The sequence below is a fragment of the Artemia franciscana genome, chromosome 10 (assembly GCF_032884065.1).
Source record: "Artemia franciscana chromosome 10, ASM3288406v1, whole genome shotgun sequence".
Lineage (NCBI taxonomy): Eukaryota > Metazoa > Arthropoda > Branchiopoda > Anostraca > Artemiidae > Artemia > Artemia franciscana.
Genome location: NC_088872.1, coordinates 20,933,548 through 20,948,383, shown reverse-complemented (window position 1 = coordinate 20,948,383; position 14,836 = coordinate 20,933,548). Strand labels below are relative to the sequence as shown.

General features: G+C 35.6%; 1 protein-coding gene across 1 annotated transcript in view; it reads left to right on the top strand.

The window, feature by feature from the left end:
* LOC136031904 (ankyrin repeat domain-containing protein 17-like) overlaps window positions 1–14,836 on the top strand; it is a 99,037-nt gene that overhangs the window by 67,710 nt on the left and 16,491 nt on the right. The window contains 3 exon segments of the mRNA XM_065711894.1: window positions 1,391–1,636; window positions 7,520–7,765; window positions 13,016–13,249. Of these exon segments, the coding sequence (XP_065567966.1) occupies window positions 1,391–1,636; window positions 7,520–7,765; window positions 13,016–13,249 (726 nt within the window).

Here is a 14,836-nt window from a genome sequence, read left to right as displayed (position 1 = left end):
TCTTTCATGAACTCCTTATGCCAAGCAAACAAGTGTTGGCATGCTACCATTTCCTCTCCAATCTCTGTTATTAACCTCTGTAGAAATCTGGTCTGTTCTTTGGTTCTCACTACCCAGAACTCTGTTGATAACCTATTGTGCAATCGATGGTTACAATCGTTTCATACCCAATGTATATCTTATTACTGATTGAACCTGATGGTACCAGCCATCATTAACCAATCCTGATGTGCCAATTCATTATGCGTGGAGGTGGTCACCTGCTCTATTCATTAGCACGTGCTCTACAAAAAAAGTCTTTTATATGTGCCATTAGCCTAAACATCGTTTCGATCGGGTCTCATTATTTTGCTGTAAGTAAATTGTGTGGTACTAGTTTTCAATCTCTCCGTATCCAAAAAGCTGAAATAAAATATTCAAAGTTTTGCTAAGGCTCATTTTGATGCTCTCAAGACTCGTATCTAAGTAAATTTTAGTTGAAGGATCTCAAACCTGCTTTTATATTCGTAACTCTCGACTCCTTAGCTGACGGTTCTCTTTTTTGTGACTAGGGTCGTAAACCCTCTCTTTTCCAAAAAGTGATCACAACTGGCAGTAACAAATATGGTAATATTACCTAATTTTGCTCTTTTTAAGACATTACACATTAGGAGAAGAAATCAGAATTATTTGCAGATCTACGTTCCAACACTTGGCTCTTTATGCACACCATTCGCAGTGGACAATTCATTTGAATCTTTTTTTTTTCCAAAATTATACGGTATTTGTTGATCTGTATTTCAAAGCACAAGTGAATTTTTAATTGACTAGGCTCAGAATTTGGCGATTCTGAGAATCTTAATTTTAAGATTTGAGAATTATTTACTATTCAAAATCGAAGCAGCTATTATATATATGAAGAAATTTAATTTCATCCTTAATTTCTTTTTTCGGTCTGAATGTGGCTTTTTCTGTAATTTAGCTATAATTATCAATCAATTCTTGTCTAGAAAATAATAGAAAATACTGTATTCTAAGTTTGTGTGTATTTTGGTTTGGACAAAGTCATAGGGGAGCCAAGATATTATCACAGTAAACCCTGGAATATTGGACTGGTATGTTTCTTACTGGGAAGGGGGGAGGAGTGAGGAAAGAAGTGACTAAAATCAATTTTTGGCATCGAATGATACATATATTTTTTTTTAGAATGTTTTTCATATTTGTTTCTTTTATTTTCTTCCAGACAATTAGATATATGTTTTTATTTATGTGTTTTAGTTCCGTTGAAGCGTAAAATCAGATACGAAGATGGCTTCATTTTTCTGATTTGAGTTTCGCAATTCCTCGTGGCTCAAACTAAAGTGAACAAAGTTTATCTTGCCAAATATTTCTTTATTTGTCCTTATTCTAGCCTTTTCCGGCCAAACCCTCCCTCTGTTTGACCCCAACTTGGGTTTATCATCTCAGCCTAGTGTTGGTTTGCCTCAGACGACTTCAAATATAGCACCTCTACCACTTCAGCTTACACCGGCACCTCCTTCTGACTTGCTCAAAAAAGCAAAATCAGCCAAAAAGAAGCTAACTGGTGGTGCTCCAACTGCCGCTGCAACAAAAGTAGTGGGATCACAAGCTGTTGCCTGTAATCCAAATGAGTCAGGTGCGTCTCATCCCCGTTCTCCTGCTTTCTGTTTAATCCTCGCAAAGTATGACACTTCTAGTATTATGACGAAGTAAAACAAAACCTTAGAGATAGCTTGTCTTTATTCAGTTTCCGCCATTGTTGCTTGTCCTTATTGTTTCCAAATTTCTGCTTTTTAAAATAGCATGGTTTTCTTAGTTTCCCATGTGCCTAACCAACCACAGCCATTGGTTTTAACAAACTAATATGCTTACATAACATAAAAAAGGGGGAGCCTTTGCATTAAAACGTCCAAGTTAAAAATGGAATGTGTAAATGAATAAGTTTGTATAGCATACATAACTATACAACGTGCTATGAGAAGTTAATATAGATGATACCATGTTTATAAATTCATGGTGTATATTAAAACTTAATTCTTTGCTTGATTTTTGATTTTACGTATTTGACGAACTCATCACCGAAGAAGTAGCAGCCTATTCATATTTACGCGGAACTCGATTTAATCGTCAATCAGTACTTGAAACCGATGTTTTGTCAAGGAATATTCCATAATTACCTCCACAGATTAAATCTTCCTGCAGTTTTGCCCATGTCTAAATGTATTTTATCTACTCCTCTTTGGCCTCTTTACGTACCAAGAAGTAGTATCCTAGGTATGCTTGAACGATGTAGCATATAATGGATATAGGTTTTTATTTTCTGTCATGAAATCTTTTTGCTGGTTGTTGGTTTTGAATGAATTTTTCTTTCGTGTCTTGATGTGTAGAATATTCCACCCCTTCTTCGTATAATTATATCTTCTTCATTAATGTCCTTAAAATGTCTGTTTTGTTTTCTCAAAAAAGATAAACTCACCAATTTGTCATAGCCAAGAAAAAAAAAATATAATACTTCTTAACGTAACTGAACAGAACGCAATAACTAAACTTGTCCGGAATGCCTATTAGAAAAGTTTTCTCTCCCGCTATTAACTTTCCACAATGATATACAATTTTGGTAAAGATTCCAAATGAATGTGTGAGGATGTTGTTTACTAAACAGGGACGATGCAAGGGATTTTTTTTTAAATGTAGGTTGTTCTATTTGAGATTTTAGCTAATGGGATATTTCGCTGAAGTGGCAGCATGTCTGTTCTGCTCCCTTTCCCTTTCTCTTCTTCTATTGTTCATAGATTTGCAACTTTATTATTATTTTACGCTGCAAAAGAATTTTAAAGATTTGTTTGGCCTATTTGGCCTTTTTTCGAAATCAACTATCTCTACATAGAAACTTCAATGTTATGTATTGTTAAACCTATATACCCACGAATGATTTATTATGTCCAATATTATTCTATGTTCCAGCTATTATTGTAATGCTTAGCTTTAGTGATTGCGTGGTTTTGCTGAAGTATTTGCTGAATCACTATTTGAAGATTAAGGAAAATCATTGACATGTCAATTTCTGAAACTTCTTTTCGTTTTACATATTTATAATATTGTATCTTTCATCCAGTGTAACTTGAACCTGAAAGCTGTTTTTTTAGTTAACGCTCTGCTTAAGATGTTAGTTGTGTTTTCGATATATTGTAGTTAGTTGCTTTGTAATGTTGTGTTTTTGTAGTGTGTTTGCGCTCACCTTGCCATAATAGCCTTACTGTTCGCCTTTGTCCGAACTAGTCATCACCCCTTGCTGAACCTCCTCCTTTCCTCATTGCGCTTGATTTTCATCCTGTTGTAAGCGGTTATCTTAAATAAAATGAAAAACAAATGTATAATTTGTGATATGAAAGCGTTGTGCTGTTTACATACTTAATATTGTGCAAATTTGAGTTTGTCTTTATTATGATTTTTGTTTTTGCATTTTCAGGAATAATAAAACGGCATGTGATGGCTCATCATCAATCAATCATTTTATTAATACTAAAAACACTATTACAAACGTTAAAAAGCTATTCGGCCCAAGAAGCTTTGCTTGTTATGGGCCACATGACACAATAATATAGCGCTAAAAGAACCATAAATAATACCCTAAATCAAACAATACACATTAAATGAAGAAGAATAAACACTAGCATACAGTAGAAAAAAAAACTTGGTAGTAATTATAATAATAGAATTAAGTAGAAACCAAGAAAGTAGAGAAACACGAAAGACAAAAGTTGACATAAGAACATCAGAAAATAAAAGAACAAATAAACAAGGACTTTAAAAGTTAAGACGATTCCTGAAAACAATTTTAAAGAGAATAAGAGAGAGAGAGAGATATGAGTTAAGGAAAAATTCCAAAAAAAGAGAAACAATAGGAAAAGAGGAAACAGGAAAAATAAAAACAAAGGAGAGGGAGAGAGAGAGAGAGAGAGAGAGAGAGAGAGAGAGAGAAAGAGCAATTACTAAACAGGAAAAACTCGACGAAATAATGCCTTTGCAAAAAGAAATAGAGGGACATCCGAAAGGATGGAGTTCCATAATAGAATTCCTACCTGATCCTGTCTGTGAGAAAAATCTGCTACAGGGGCGGTGGGAGAGTACTTAGAAAAGCAGAATGCGCTAAATAAAGAGTACTTTTTTTCTATAATATGATCCAGCGGATCTATTCCAGTATCATTATAAAGATCAGAGGAAGGGTAAAGCCGAGGGAGAAGAAATGTAGCCCTCACTGCCCTATTTTGGGCTCTTTGAAATGAGCAGAGAAGATATTTATTAGTATTACCCTGACAGAGCAGGAATAAGAAAGGTAAGGATAAATGGAAGCATAATAAAGAGAAACCATAATATCAGGAAGAAGAAATGAGTTAACCCGGTGCAACATTGAAGACTGGCGGACGATTAAGGAACGGGTGTGAGTTATATGCATTTTAAAAGAAACAAAACAGTCAAGATACACACCAAGAAATTTCACCATAGTTGATTATGGTATAATATCGTTCCCATAAGTCAGGCTGATTGGCTCCTGTACTAAGGGGTTCTGAAGTCGACAATGGCACTCTTTCGGCTGTTAAGAGCCATACCATGACCATTTTTTTGATTTGACATTTGATCTTTTACTTTATCAAAAAGACCTTGAGCTATAGAAGTGGCAGATGGCAGGTACACTGCAGCGATGAAGAAGTTACTGTCATCAGCAAAAATAACGGGGTGAAATTGGGAATAAAGACCATCAACAAGATCATTAATGTAAATTAGAAACAAAATTGGTCCAAGCACAGAGCCTTGTGGGACACCTTTCAATACGGGCAAAGTAGAGGAAGAAGTACGATTAACCGAAACATACTTAGGATCTCTCTGGGAGGTAGGACCTAAACCATTCTAATGGGACTCCATGCATTCCAAATAAAGGTAGTTTAGACAGAAGAACATTGTGGTCAACCATATCAGAGGCCTTTGAAAAGTCAAGAAATAGACCCAAAACATAAGCGCTTGTTCAGATTAACACGCACAAACTCTGTTGCACCAGAAAGTGCATGCAAGGTAGAGAACGAGGGACGAAAACCATACTGATTGTTAGTTATGAGGGAATTTCCAGCAGTCGTATTAGTACTAAATACAAATGATGAGAGTCGACGAAACACTATTTTCCAACAACCTTAGAGATGACGGGAAGAAGAGAAATAGGTCTGTAGTTTGAAATTAGAGATGAATCACCTTTTTTATACAGAGGTACAACAGTAGCAACTTCAAATAAATGAGGAAAAACACCAGAAGAAAGAGAGAGGTTAGTTATGTGTGAGATGGGGTGAGAAACAAACTGACTAATTTTTTTAAGTAAATTATTGTCTCAATCTTTTAATTTTATTTTTTTTTTTTTTTTTTTTTTTTTTTTTTTTTTTTTCTTGAAACAATTTTCAGTTTCTCTGTAGTGTCATTCTCTGTTTTCTTGGATTGTTAAGTAAATACGAGTTTTTCAAATATAAGAGCAACAGATTGGCCGGAAAGCTAAAATTTGGAGACGTCACCGTTGTCTTAAAAAAAATGACTCAAAAGCATGGTATAATTTTAGCAAACTACTGAAAGAAGCTTGAGTACTTTTTAAGTGTGGCTATAACCAAAGATTATACCTAACAACTAAAAAGGAGCGTCTTGCGGATGTTTTTGCTAGCAAAAAGTAAGCATTGTGTTTTTTTTTTTTTTTTTTCTCATCGCTCACCGTGGTCGGCAGTTTGACCTTCGGCTCTCGTAGTGTATGCTCAATTTGATCGATTGGTGGTCAGGTCTTGAGTCTTGGAGGTATCTGTTGCTTCTCTCAAGCCTTCCTTGTGTATATTAGGATGTTCCAAAAACGTATTTCTTGTATAATTCAAAAAAGTAAAAGATACAAATGAGTAAAAGTATTTATTATTGCTTAAATATACTTCACACAAGCGAATTTGCATTCGCTAAATTTTCAAACGATAAAAATGTGGATTTTTCCTATTTTTTGGTGGAGGTTTTTCGGTAGATCCTTTTTAATCAACTTCATTTATGGTTCTAAATAGTTCACACTAGATTGACGACTTTCAACGCGATGGAAAACTTGTGAAGCTCTGGTTTTGGAGCCACATGTCCTAAATGGTAAAAGAAAGAAATAATTCAGTAAATCAAAAAAAGAAATAATAAAATAGAAATAAGGCAGATGTTAAAAACAATTTCATGCTTTTGGCGAATTTTATTTGACCTTTTGCTGTTCTTTAGTGGATTTTTTCAGATTTCAGTTGTGCTATTAAAATGGTTGGCACCGTGTTTGCGATAGCTCCGCTCGAGGTAAAATTGTGGATAGGATGTAATTTTGTAGGCAATCCCGCTCGAGGTAAAATTGTGGGTAGGATGTAATTTTGTAGGCAATCCCCTAAGTGGTAAAGCTAGTGAAAAATAATATGTTGAATCCATGCTATTCATTCTATTTACTAAAATCTATATTCCAAAAATTCCTAATGATAGGTTCGTACACAGATTAGATGGTAAAGTAGAATTGAATTTGAAAAAATAGTATCATCATCATCTTGCGTTTCTTTCTAGGGAGCTAGGTGTAATTGCAGGGAAAAATGAAACAAGGAAAGTAGACTTACAGATAATTAATCCCACTTTGCTAGCCTTCATTTATTATTTCATCAAAATATGTTTTTGTGTTGCTGTTGCGATTTACATACCTTTGTGTGTCGCTGTTGCGATATACAAGCTATAAAAATTGGACAACGAGTTTGGGAATGTTGAAAAATAAAGCAAGGATAAATACATTCAGAGAAAAAAAAATTCAGTGTTGAATCTCAATCTTCTATATGGAACGGAATGTTAGTAATTCTTCACTTATATATATATATATATATATATATATATATATATATATATATATATATATATATATATATATATATATGTAAAAAGTAAAAAGATCTGAATAAATGTAAAAAGATCTGGATTTTTTTTTTTTTTTTTTCAAGCTAACGATTGCTATTGCTATTGGCCGTCACTGTTTCCTAATATATTTGCGAAAAAAAAATCGCTATAAAATTAGTTTGTGATAATCTTTTAATGGCTACTCACACATTATTTTAAATACATAAACTCTGTTACGTAATACGTTCATCACTTTGCTCGTCAAGAGCTTCCTCTAGGGATTTTAAGTACATAAACTGGTTGCTAAATTGGTGAATAAATTTTTTTCTGACCTTTAACGACTTTATATACATAAGGTTAGCAATGCAGATTTTGTGGAGTCGCTTAAACGCTTAGAGAAAGATATACATGGTCAAATGATCGTATAAATTGTCTTCTATTTTTGCTTTTAATAACAGCCCGGGGTTACAAGTATACTTTTTCATAACAATCACTGTACAGTTTTGTCTGTTAATGGGTGATTATTGTGTTGTGCGTTCCTTGTTCGTTCTAACATTTAACAAGAAGTAATAAATAGAAAATGCGTTGAAAGTAAGTTTATATCTAGGTGGAACGGAGATGAACACTCCAGCAACAACTTCAAGCATAGCACTTCCAACATCACACAATTTCACTTTCTCCTTTGGAAACGGATTAACGTATCCGCCATCGAATCAGCCTTATCATCCATCCTTGCCCCCCTTTCCTTCGCTTGAAAATCTCATGTATGCCAATATCGATGACCAGCAGATGTCCTACCAGTGCTTAAACGCTGGCAGCGAAGAAGATGCACTTTCGGGCTATTTGGCATCAGGTGCGCGCAACGTTGCTCTCTAGTTTTTGTTATATTTCTTTTTTTTATTCGCTTTCTTATTAACTTTGCAAGTGCTTCTAGTTTTGATGTGTTTGTAAAGGGATAATTATCTTCGCTGCTACCCCTATAGGCCTTATGTTATTATTGTCGAGATGAAAGAGTACGGATAAATTAAAAGAGTGAAAATTGGCGCTGGTGTCTTCAAAAAAATCTATCAACGCCATTTAGTGTTTGCCGAAATTTTTTTCTTTTTTCACTGTACTAATAAGAACAATTAATTTTGGTAACGCTAGATGGCATTGATAGGTTTCTCTGTCGACACTAGCGCCAGTTTCCACTCTTGTGAGTTACCTATACTCTTTGCCCAAGAGATTAATGCCAAAAATCGTTTTCTAAGGCTGTTCTTAAAGGTAAGGTCAACAGGGAAATGTATGGTTAGTCACACTTTGATCATTCTGATCTGTGTTACCCTGCTTGATCCCTCTTTAAGAACAGCTTAGCAAACGGTTTTTGGCAATTATTTCAGAAGTATGAAAATATAAGATACGTCCTTTAAGCGTGTCAGCGATTTTACATCAGATACCTTTGTTTAAATATTCCATTTGTCTTTCAGAGGTAGAAATACTAGTTTGTGTTGGTTGCTATTCTGAGAGTTTCTGGCCAAGGCTTCATGATTTCGGATCCGAAGGAATTGAATATTCTACTAATTTATGAAATTAATTTAGTGAATGGATTAAAATCATTAAATCGAACATTAGTGGCATTTGACCATTATTGCTGTCATTATGTGTGCCTCCTCTTGAAATACCACCTAAGTTTAGTGGCCTAACATGGCCGCTTGTTCTATCGGTTAGAAGTCGAGTCTAAACTCTTGTATATTGCATGCTTTTGCCTTTAAATGGGTTTGTTGGTGGTGGCATTAACGATCCACTCAGCCTAAAATACAGAAATGTTCAACATTCTAGTCATTATATTTAGCAACTACTTACGTTTGGTTAAGTCATTGGAAAAAAAAGAAGTGTCACTACTTCTTTTGCTGGGTTTCATATGGTTGTTGATTGTTCAAACTAAACTACTTCGACTAACAACTCACTTGTTACAAGCCGCCTGGGGCCAGCACAGCTGCTTGCATCCCAATCAAACAGTGGGTGGTAACAGCGTGATTCAATAGTAACCGAAACTCTAAGAAACGGAGTCTTAATTGCAATTGATACATCAAAATAATTAAGTTTTAATGCTGATTCATAATATATAAATTCCTTAAGTTTAATGTTACCCATTAATAGTTAAGAGCCTGAGAAAATTTGCTAATTTTTTGATAAGACGGAGAAATACCCCCAAAACATTTAGGGATCTTAATGAGAATCACATCATGAGATTCAGTATATTACAGAACCCGAGGTTTGAAGCTCCTATAAACACAAACGTGGAATTTTGTATTCTTTGCCAGAAGAAAGATCTATGGTTCGTGTTTTTTAGGGTTTTTTTCCAGGGGTGATCCTAATGAACCGTGATCGTAGAAGATCGGAAGAGCGCTTATATAATCGGAAATCAAAGGCTCCTAGTGTATCTTCTAAGTAGCCAAAAAGGCTGGGGGGTAGCTAGCCCTACTCCCGCGCCTTTTTTCAAAAGTTGTCCGATCCAAATTTTTATATTGCCATTTTGTTCTTCATAGTTTAGAGATTTGATAACTGCCTTTGGGGGGGGTACTTTGCGTGGGAGGAACTTTTCACAAAGGGGTTTCCCTTGAGGGGATTGAATTTTTGATTTTACTGATTTACCGACATATTTGAAAAACAGTCAGAAAAAAACATGTTTTATCTACTGAAAGTAAGGAGCAATATTAAAACTCAAAACGAATGGAAATTATTCTTTATATGAAGGGGTTGTCTCGTCTTCAGTACAATACCTTGCTCTTTACGTGAAAGTTTGACTGTTTATCCCAATTTCTTAAGAACGACTTCTGAAACAAAAAAGGCCGTTAAGCGCTTTTAAAGGTGATAAAAAAAACTTCAAGTGCGAAGAGCAAGCTATTGGAACCCCAGTGAGTGGGGACAACCCCTCCATATACGAAATAATTAACCGCTACTAAGTTCGCTTCCTACCTTGACTACCTCTTCCAGTAATATTGTTCTCATACTATGCAATGATCACTTTAATGTATATATCTGGTATACCATACAAGGATAGGACCTCCACTAAAGCTTTTCTGTCGGCCGATTCAAATGCATGTTCCCTTATCTTTAAATTGAATGCTAAATGGGCGTGATGACTAATAAACTTCTCAATTATTAGTCCGAGGGAAAATTTGGTCAACCCCCCCCCCCCCTTCTTCCTAAAACCACTCTCTTCTTCTCTTAAAACTTGATATGCAGCATTTCTTGGTCTAATCAGCACCATAATGACCAAATATAGCATTGGTTTTAGCTTGATTATTATACCGATAAAATTGCAGCAGTCCATAATCCTTATTATTTTCCCTCTTGACACCAATTTAAATAGGCTAGGATACCATCAGTTCCTATTCCTATCAATCTGGACATTAAAATTCCACAATAGAATACTGTATTTCTACCTGGGGTCCTGTCTATTTGTTCCTGTAACTGTATGTAAAAATCATTCGAGTGTCTAATGTCTCCGTCAGGTGGTTCTACAGGGGCATATACTAATAGGATTGATATCTTTCATATTTTGGTCTCAAAATGAGTAACTAGAGTTATATTATTATTACTACCTTTTCAATTGAACAAGGCTTTAAAGGATCCTCATTCAAAATGAGCCTTACTTGCTTCCATATACCCCAAATTTCCTACCTGGATGAATAATCTCTATATCACCTATTTTCTGTTTCCTAGCCGTGGAAGATGAGTTTCTGAAACTCTTAACAAGTCTAGTTCAAAGTGTATTGATTTGTTAGTCAAGATACGTCAGACGAAATGAGTTCCTAAAACTCTTTACAAGTCTAGCTCAAAGAGTCCTGATTCGTCTGTCGAAGCCAGATGAAACTCAATGGGTACCACCAGCGCAGGTCGGGGACTTGTACTTCTTCTCTATTCCGAACAAAGTGCTTAAGACAGATTAGAACCGGACAGTCTCTGGAACCTCAAGTTGATTGGAGACTTTGTGCAACCTTTGGTCCATCTTGGCAACTGTATGTTTTTCCACAGCTGCAAATCCTCATCTATTGAAAAAAAGCCAATGTGCCACAAGCAATCAGCAATCTCAATCCATTACCTTCGACACAATATATATTCATTTCTGCAAACATTATACTACATTGGAGTTGTATCCCATAATAGACAACAAAGCCAGGAAGAGGCTATTCAACCCCCCAAAACTAACAAAATTCTGAAGAATTATCCTATAGTTAAAATCCAATGCAATGGTGTTTTGTCTACTAGGCTGTAATATCCTCGACGGGCACCACTTCCCAAGATTACCCTGCAGCGCCGTTTCTGGTTGCCACGTTTTCTGGTCATAACCCATGAAAGATCCACTCCGATTCCACTATTATCTGCAGATTTGGTTGGTTGTCAATAAATATAAAACAGTTTTTTATATTTTGATAAAAAAGAAAAGTTACTGTGTAGAATAAAAAAATCTCGTTTTACTTTTGATCTGAACCTAGCCTATGGCTTCAGAGTTCGAGAAGGGAACGTCAACAATCTGGAATCTGGGCGTTCTTGAAATACAGAAAATTCAACTACAAGACGTCTATATCAGGCGCAAATGCATGCATGAATTGTGTGGGGAATGGGGGAACTTTAGTGGACTGTAAGTGAACCCTACTAAAAATTATGGGAAACTCCATAGAAAATAAAGAAATGACTGGATTTCGATAGGATCGGGCCTGGAATCCTCCTATTGTGTCTATGCCACATGCCTGGCACATGTGGTTGTTAATGAAGGGATGGGCGGTACTCCACCCAGAAGTTCTGATTTGGCTCATTTGAATTTATTTACAAAATCTTATTTATGGACTGGTTTATTGAGCGTTGTAATCTTAGTTAATGTCTAGAGTAAAAGAAGAATCATTACTTAACAACATATTACAAAAAAGGTGATCCGGTTTCAATACAAATGGGATTTAGTTGCTAAATTGGTTTGTGTGTTTTTGCAACACAATAACTATGGAAAGCTTAAATTTCTAAAGATTTGGAAAGTTTTTCTAATTGCGAATTATTTTAAATTTTAGTATAATTTCGTTTAAAATTTCTAAGCTATGTAAATAGTAGTGTTACTTTTTTCGAATAAAAGTCTAACGTTCAATTTTGTTGGAGTTTCAATTTGTAAATATATCTGTTGCTTAAATTTTGCAAGAGGAGGACTTTGGTTACTTGTTAAAGGGAAAGAAACTATCAGTTAAAAGAACTACTTGGTGGATGCAATCGTTCTATTATTTCTGCCTCCGTATGTGGGTTATTATTTTAAACTGGGTATTATTAAATAAAATTTAAGATATTGTCTACTGTCGCTGTCTTGGTGGCCGTTTAGAATCCACAAGATCACATCACAATCGTAGCTGGGAGGCACTAGACTATGATACAGAGTGGCCTTTAATTTTAGTAATGATAGCTATATAGTGATAAAACGTATTCCAACACCATATACTCTCTGTTTACCTTGTTATATCCTGCATTTAGATCTGCGTAGAAGAATAATAAATAACCTTTGTAAACAAAGATTTCACCTCGGGAGAGTTCAGAGGCAGTATTTTCCTTGGGGGCAAGGCTTCAGAAAAGACCTTTTTGGATTAGCTGAAGTGAACAAATCCTCTTTCATAAATCCTTTATGCTTTTTAGCTTTAGGAGCGATAGGAGACTTGTCCCCATTCCCATTCCTGGTCATGTTTATTGCTGAGACTGATTTACTAAAGCTCTATTTTTAGATGGAAGTTGCTTAAAGATATTTTGATGTGCGTCCATTTGGGAAATCCACTTAAACACATATTCACTATCCCACCCCTGCACTGATATCCTACCTGCTCCCGCAAAGGCAGCAGTAGTTGAGCACCCATCTGCTATAGGATGTGTGTCAAATTTTATGTCACAGTCCTCTCTCTCTCTCTCTCTCTCTCTCTCTCTTTATCTCTCTTTATCTCTCTCTCTCTCTCTCTCTCTCTCTCTCTCTCTCTCTCTCTCTCTCTCTCTTTCTCTCTCTCTCTCTCTCTCTCTCTCTCTCTCTCTCTCTCTCTCTCTCTCTCTCTCGTTTTTTTTATTGACATTATACTATTTTGCACATACGTTTCAGGTGGTGTTCCTGTTACTCAATTACCAAATGCCAATTTGTCCATGAATGTGGGGACCCAATTGGGAATAGGACTACCTTCTGCAACAGGAACTCTTGGAAGTGCGGATCAGTACATATCGAATCTTCAAGAATATAATTTACCACTAAACTACTTTGATGTGTCTCAAACCAGCACAACCTCTACCTATGTGCCTGCAGCAACAGTGCAAGCTGCGAACAACCAACAAGTTCAAGGTACATTCTGACTGTACAAAGTATTGTGTCAAGTTGTTTAGACTCTTGGGCCTTTACATACTCTCCCACATTTATATACTTTATTTATTTCGTATTTCTCGATTCTTTTTTTATTTTATTTCTTTTCTCTCGATTCTTTCTGAAGATCCCTCTTAGCAGAGTAAATTTTACCATTGCTTCTTCTACTATGGGTTTGACAGGCTCGACAAAGGTTTCTTGCTCTCTGCTGGGCTTAAAGTATTAAATTCAAGCAAGAGTTTGACATTTTGTTAAGTATATCTACCTGTTGTCTTGTATTTTGTTGGGGTACTTTGATTTCACTCAGTTGGATCATCGCCTAAAAAAAGGCGTCGTTTGTGTAAGGTTCCACTCATTTTGTGGCAAACTTCACGTCGTGGCCGTTCACTGTTTATATTGAGAGCAATGAAAACATATCACTTTAAAACTGCATTACTTTTACAAGATATCCATATGCTAATAAAAATATTGAAGTCAAAATAAAAAAATTAGCTGTGGGAAGGTACATACTATTTTTTTGCGAAAAATGTTGCTCTTTATCAGTTAATCCATTCTGGTGTTCTTTTTTTTCTTTTTTTTTACTGTATTGTGTTTTTTTATTTGTTGTTTTCTGTGTTTAACGAATTAGTTGGCGTAAACTGTTATGAATTTCTTTTGCATCCATTTTTTTAAAAAGAAATTGAAGGAAATTAAAGTATATACTAAAAGTTTACGGTCAAAAAATGCCGTATCTTCCGAGTTTACAACTAGTAGCGTGTATCTGTTCTAAATTACTCACTGCTGTTATCATTTATGGATTGTAAATAGCTCTTTGGGGAAGCATTTCTGTTTACTGTTTCTTAAAGGATAACAGCAGTGTGTATATCCGCACTCATGGCAGCAGGGAGAATTCCGGTATCCACGCTTTTTGAGAATTATTTATGACAAGTAATTGTGGAACAATCATCGAGTCTTTTGTGTAATCCTTGTAATATTTCGTCCTACTCTCACGGTTGCAAAACTGAGGATAACTAAACCTGCTTGTCCTTATTGCTTGACTAAAAACATCATTTAATTCCTTGAAGAAACAGAAAAAAAAATCACTAAACAAGGAGTATGGCTTTAATTTGGCATCCCGAGTCATCCTGTCTTTTCAAGTGTTGTCATTAATCTTATATCTTGTTTTCATGTAGAATATCTATCTCATGTTTTTTATGCCGTGCCCCTCGCCCTCCCCCTTCTCTCTCTCTCTCTCTCTCTCTCTCTCTCTCTCTCTCTCTCTCTCTCTCTCTCTCTCTCTCTCTCTCTCTCTCTCTCTCTCTCTCTCTCTCTCTCTCTCTCCTCTCTCTCTCTCTCCTCTCTCTCCTCTCTCCTCTCTTTATTTATTCTTCAGTTTTATATTTTTAACTTCATGATGGTGTTTTTGCGGACGATATTGCACGCTTCGCTCACGAATCAGAAGCCATAAAACACAATATAAATGTACTTGTGCGTGTGGCAAAGGCTGTTGGACTCTCCATAAACGCTAACGAGACTAAATCAATGTCAAATGCGGTGATTCCTGACTTAACTGCAGGACTCTTGGTCAAT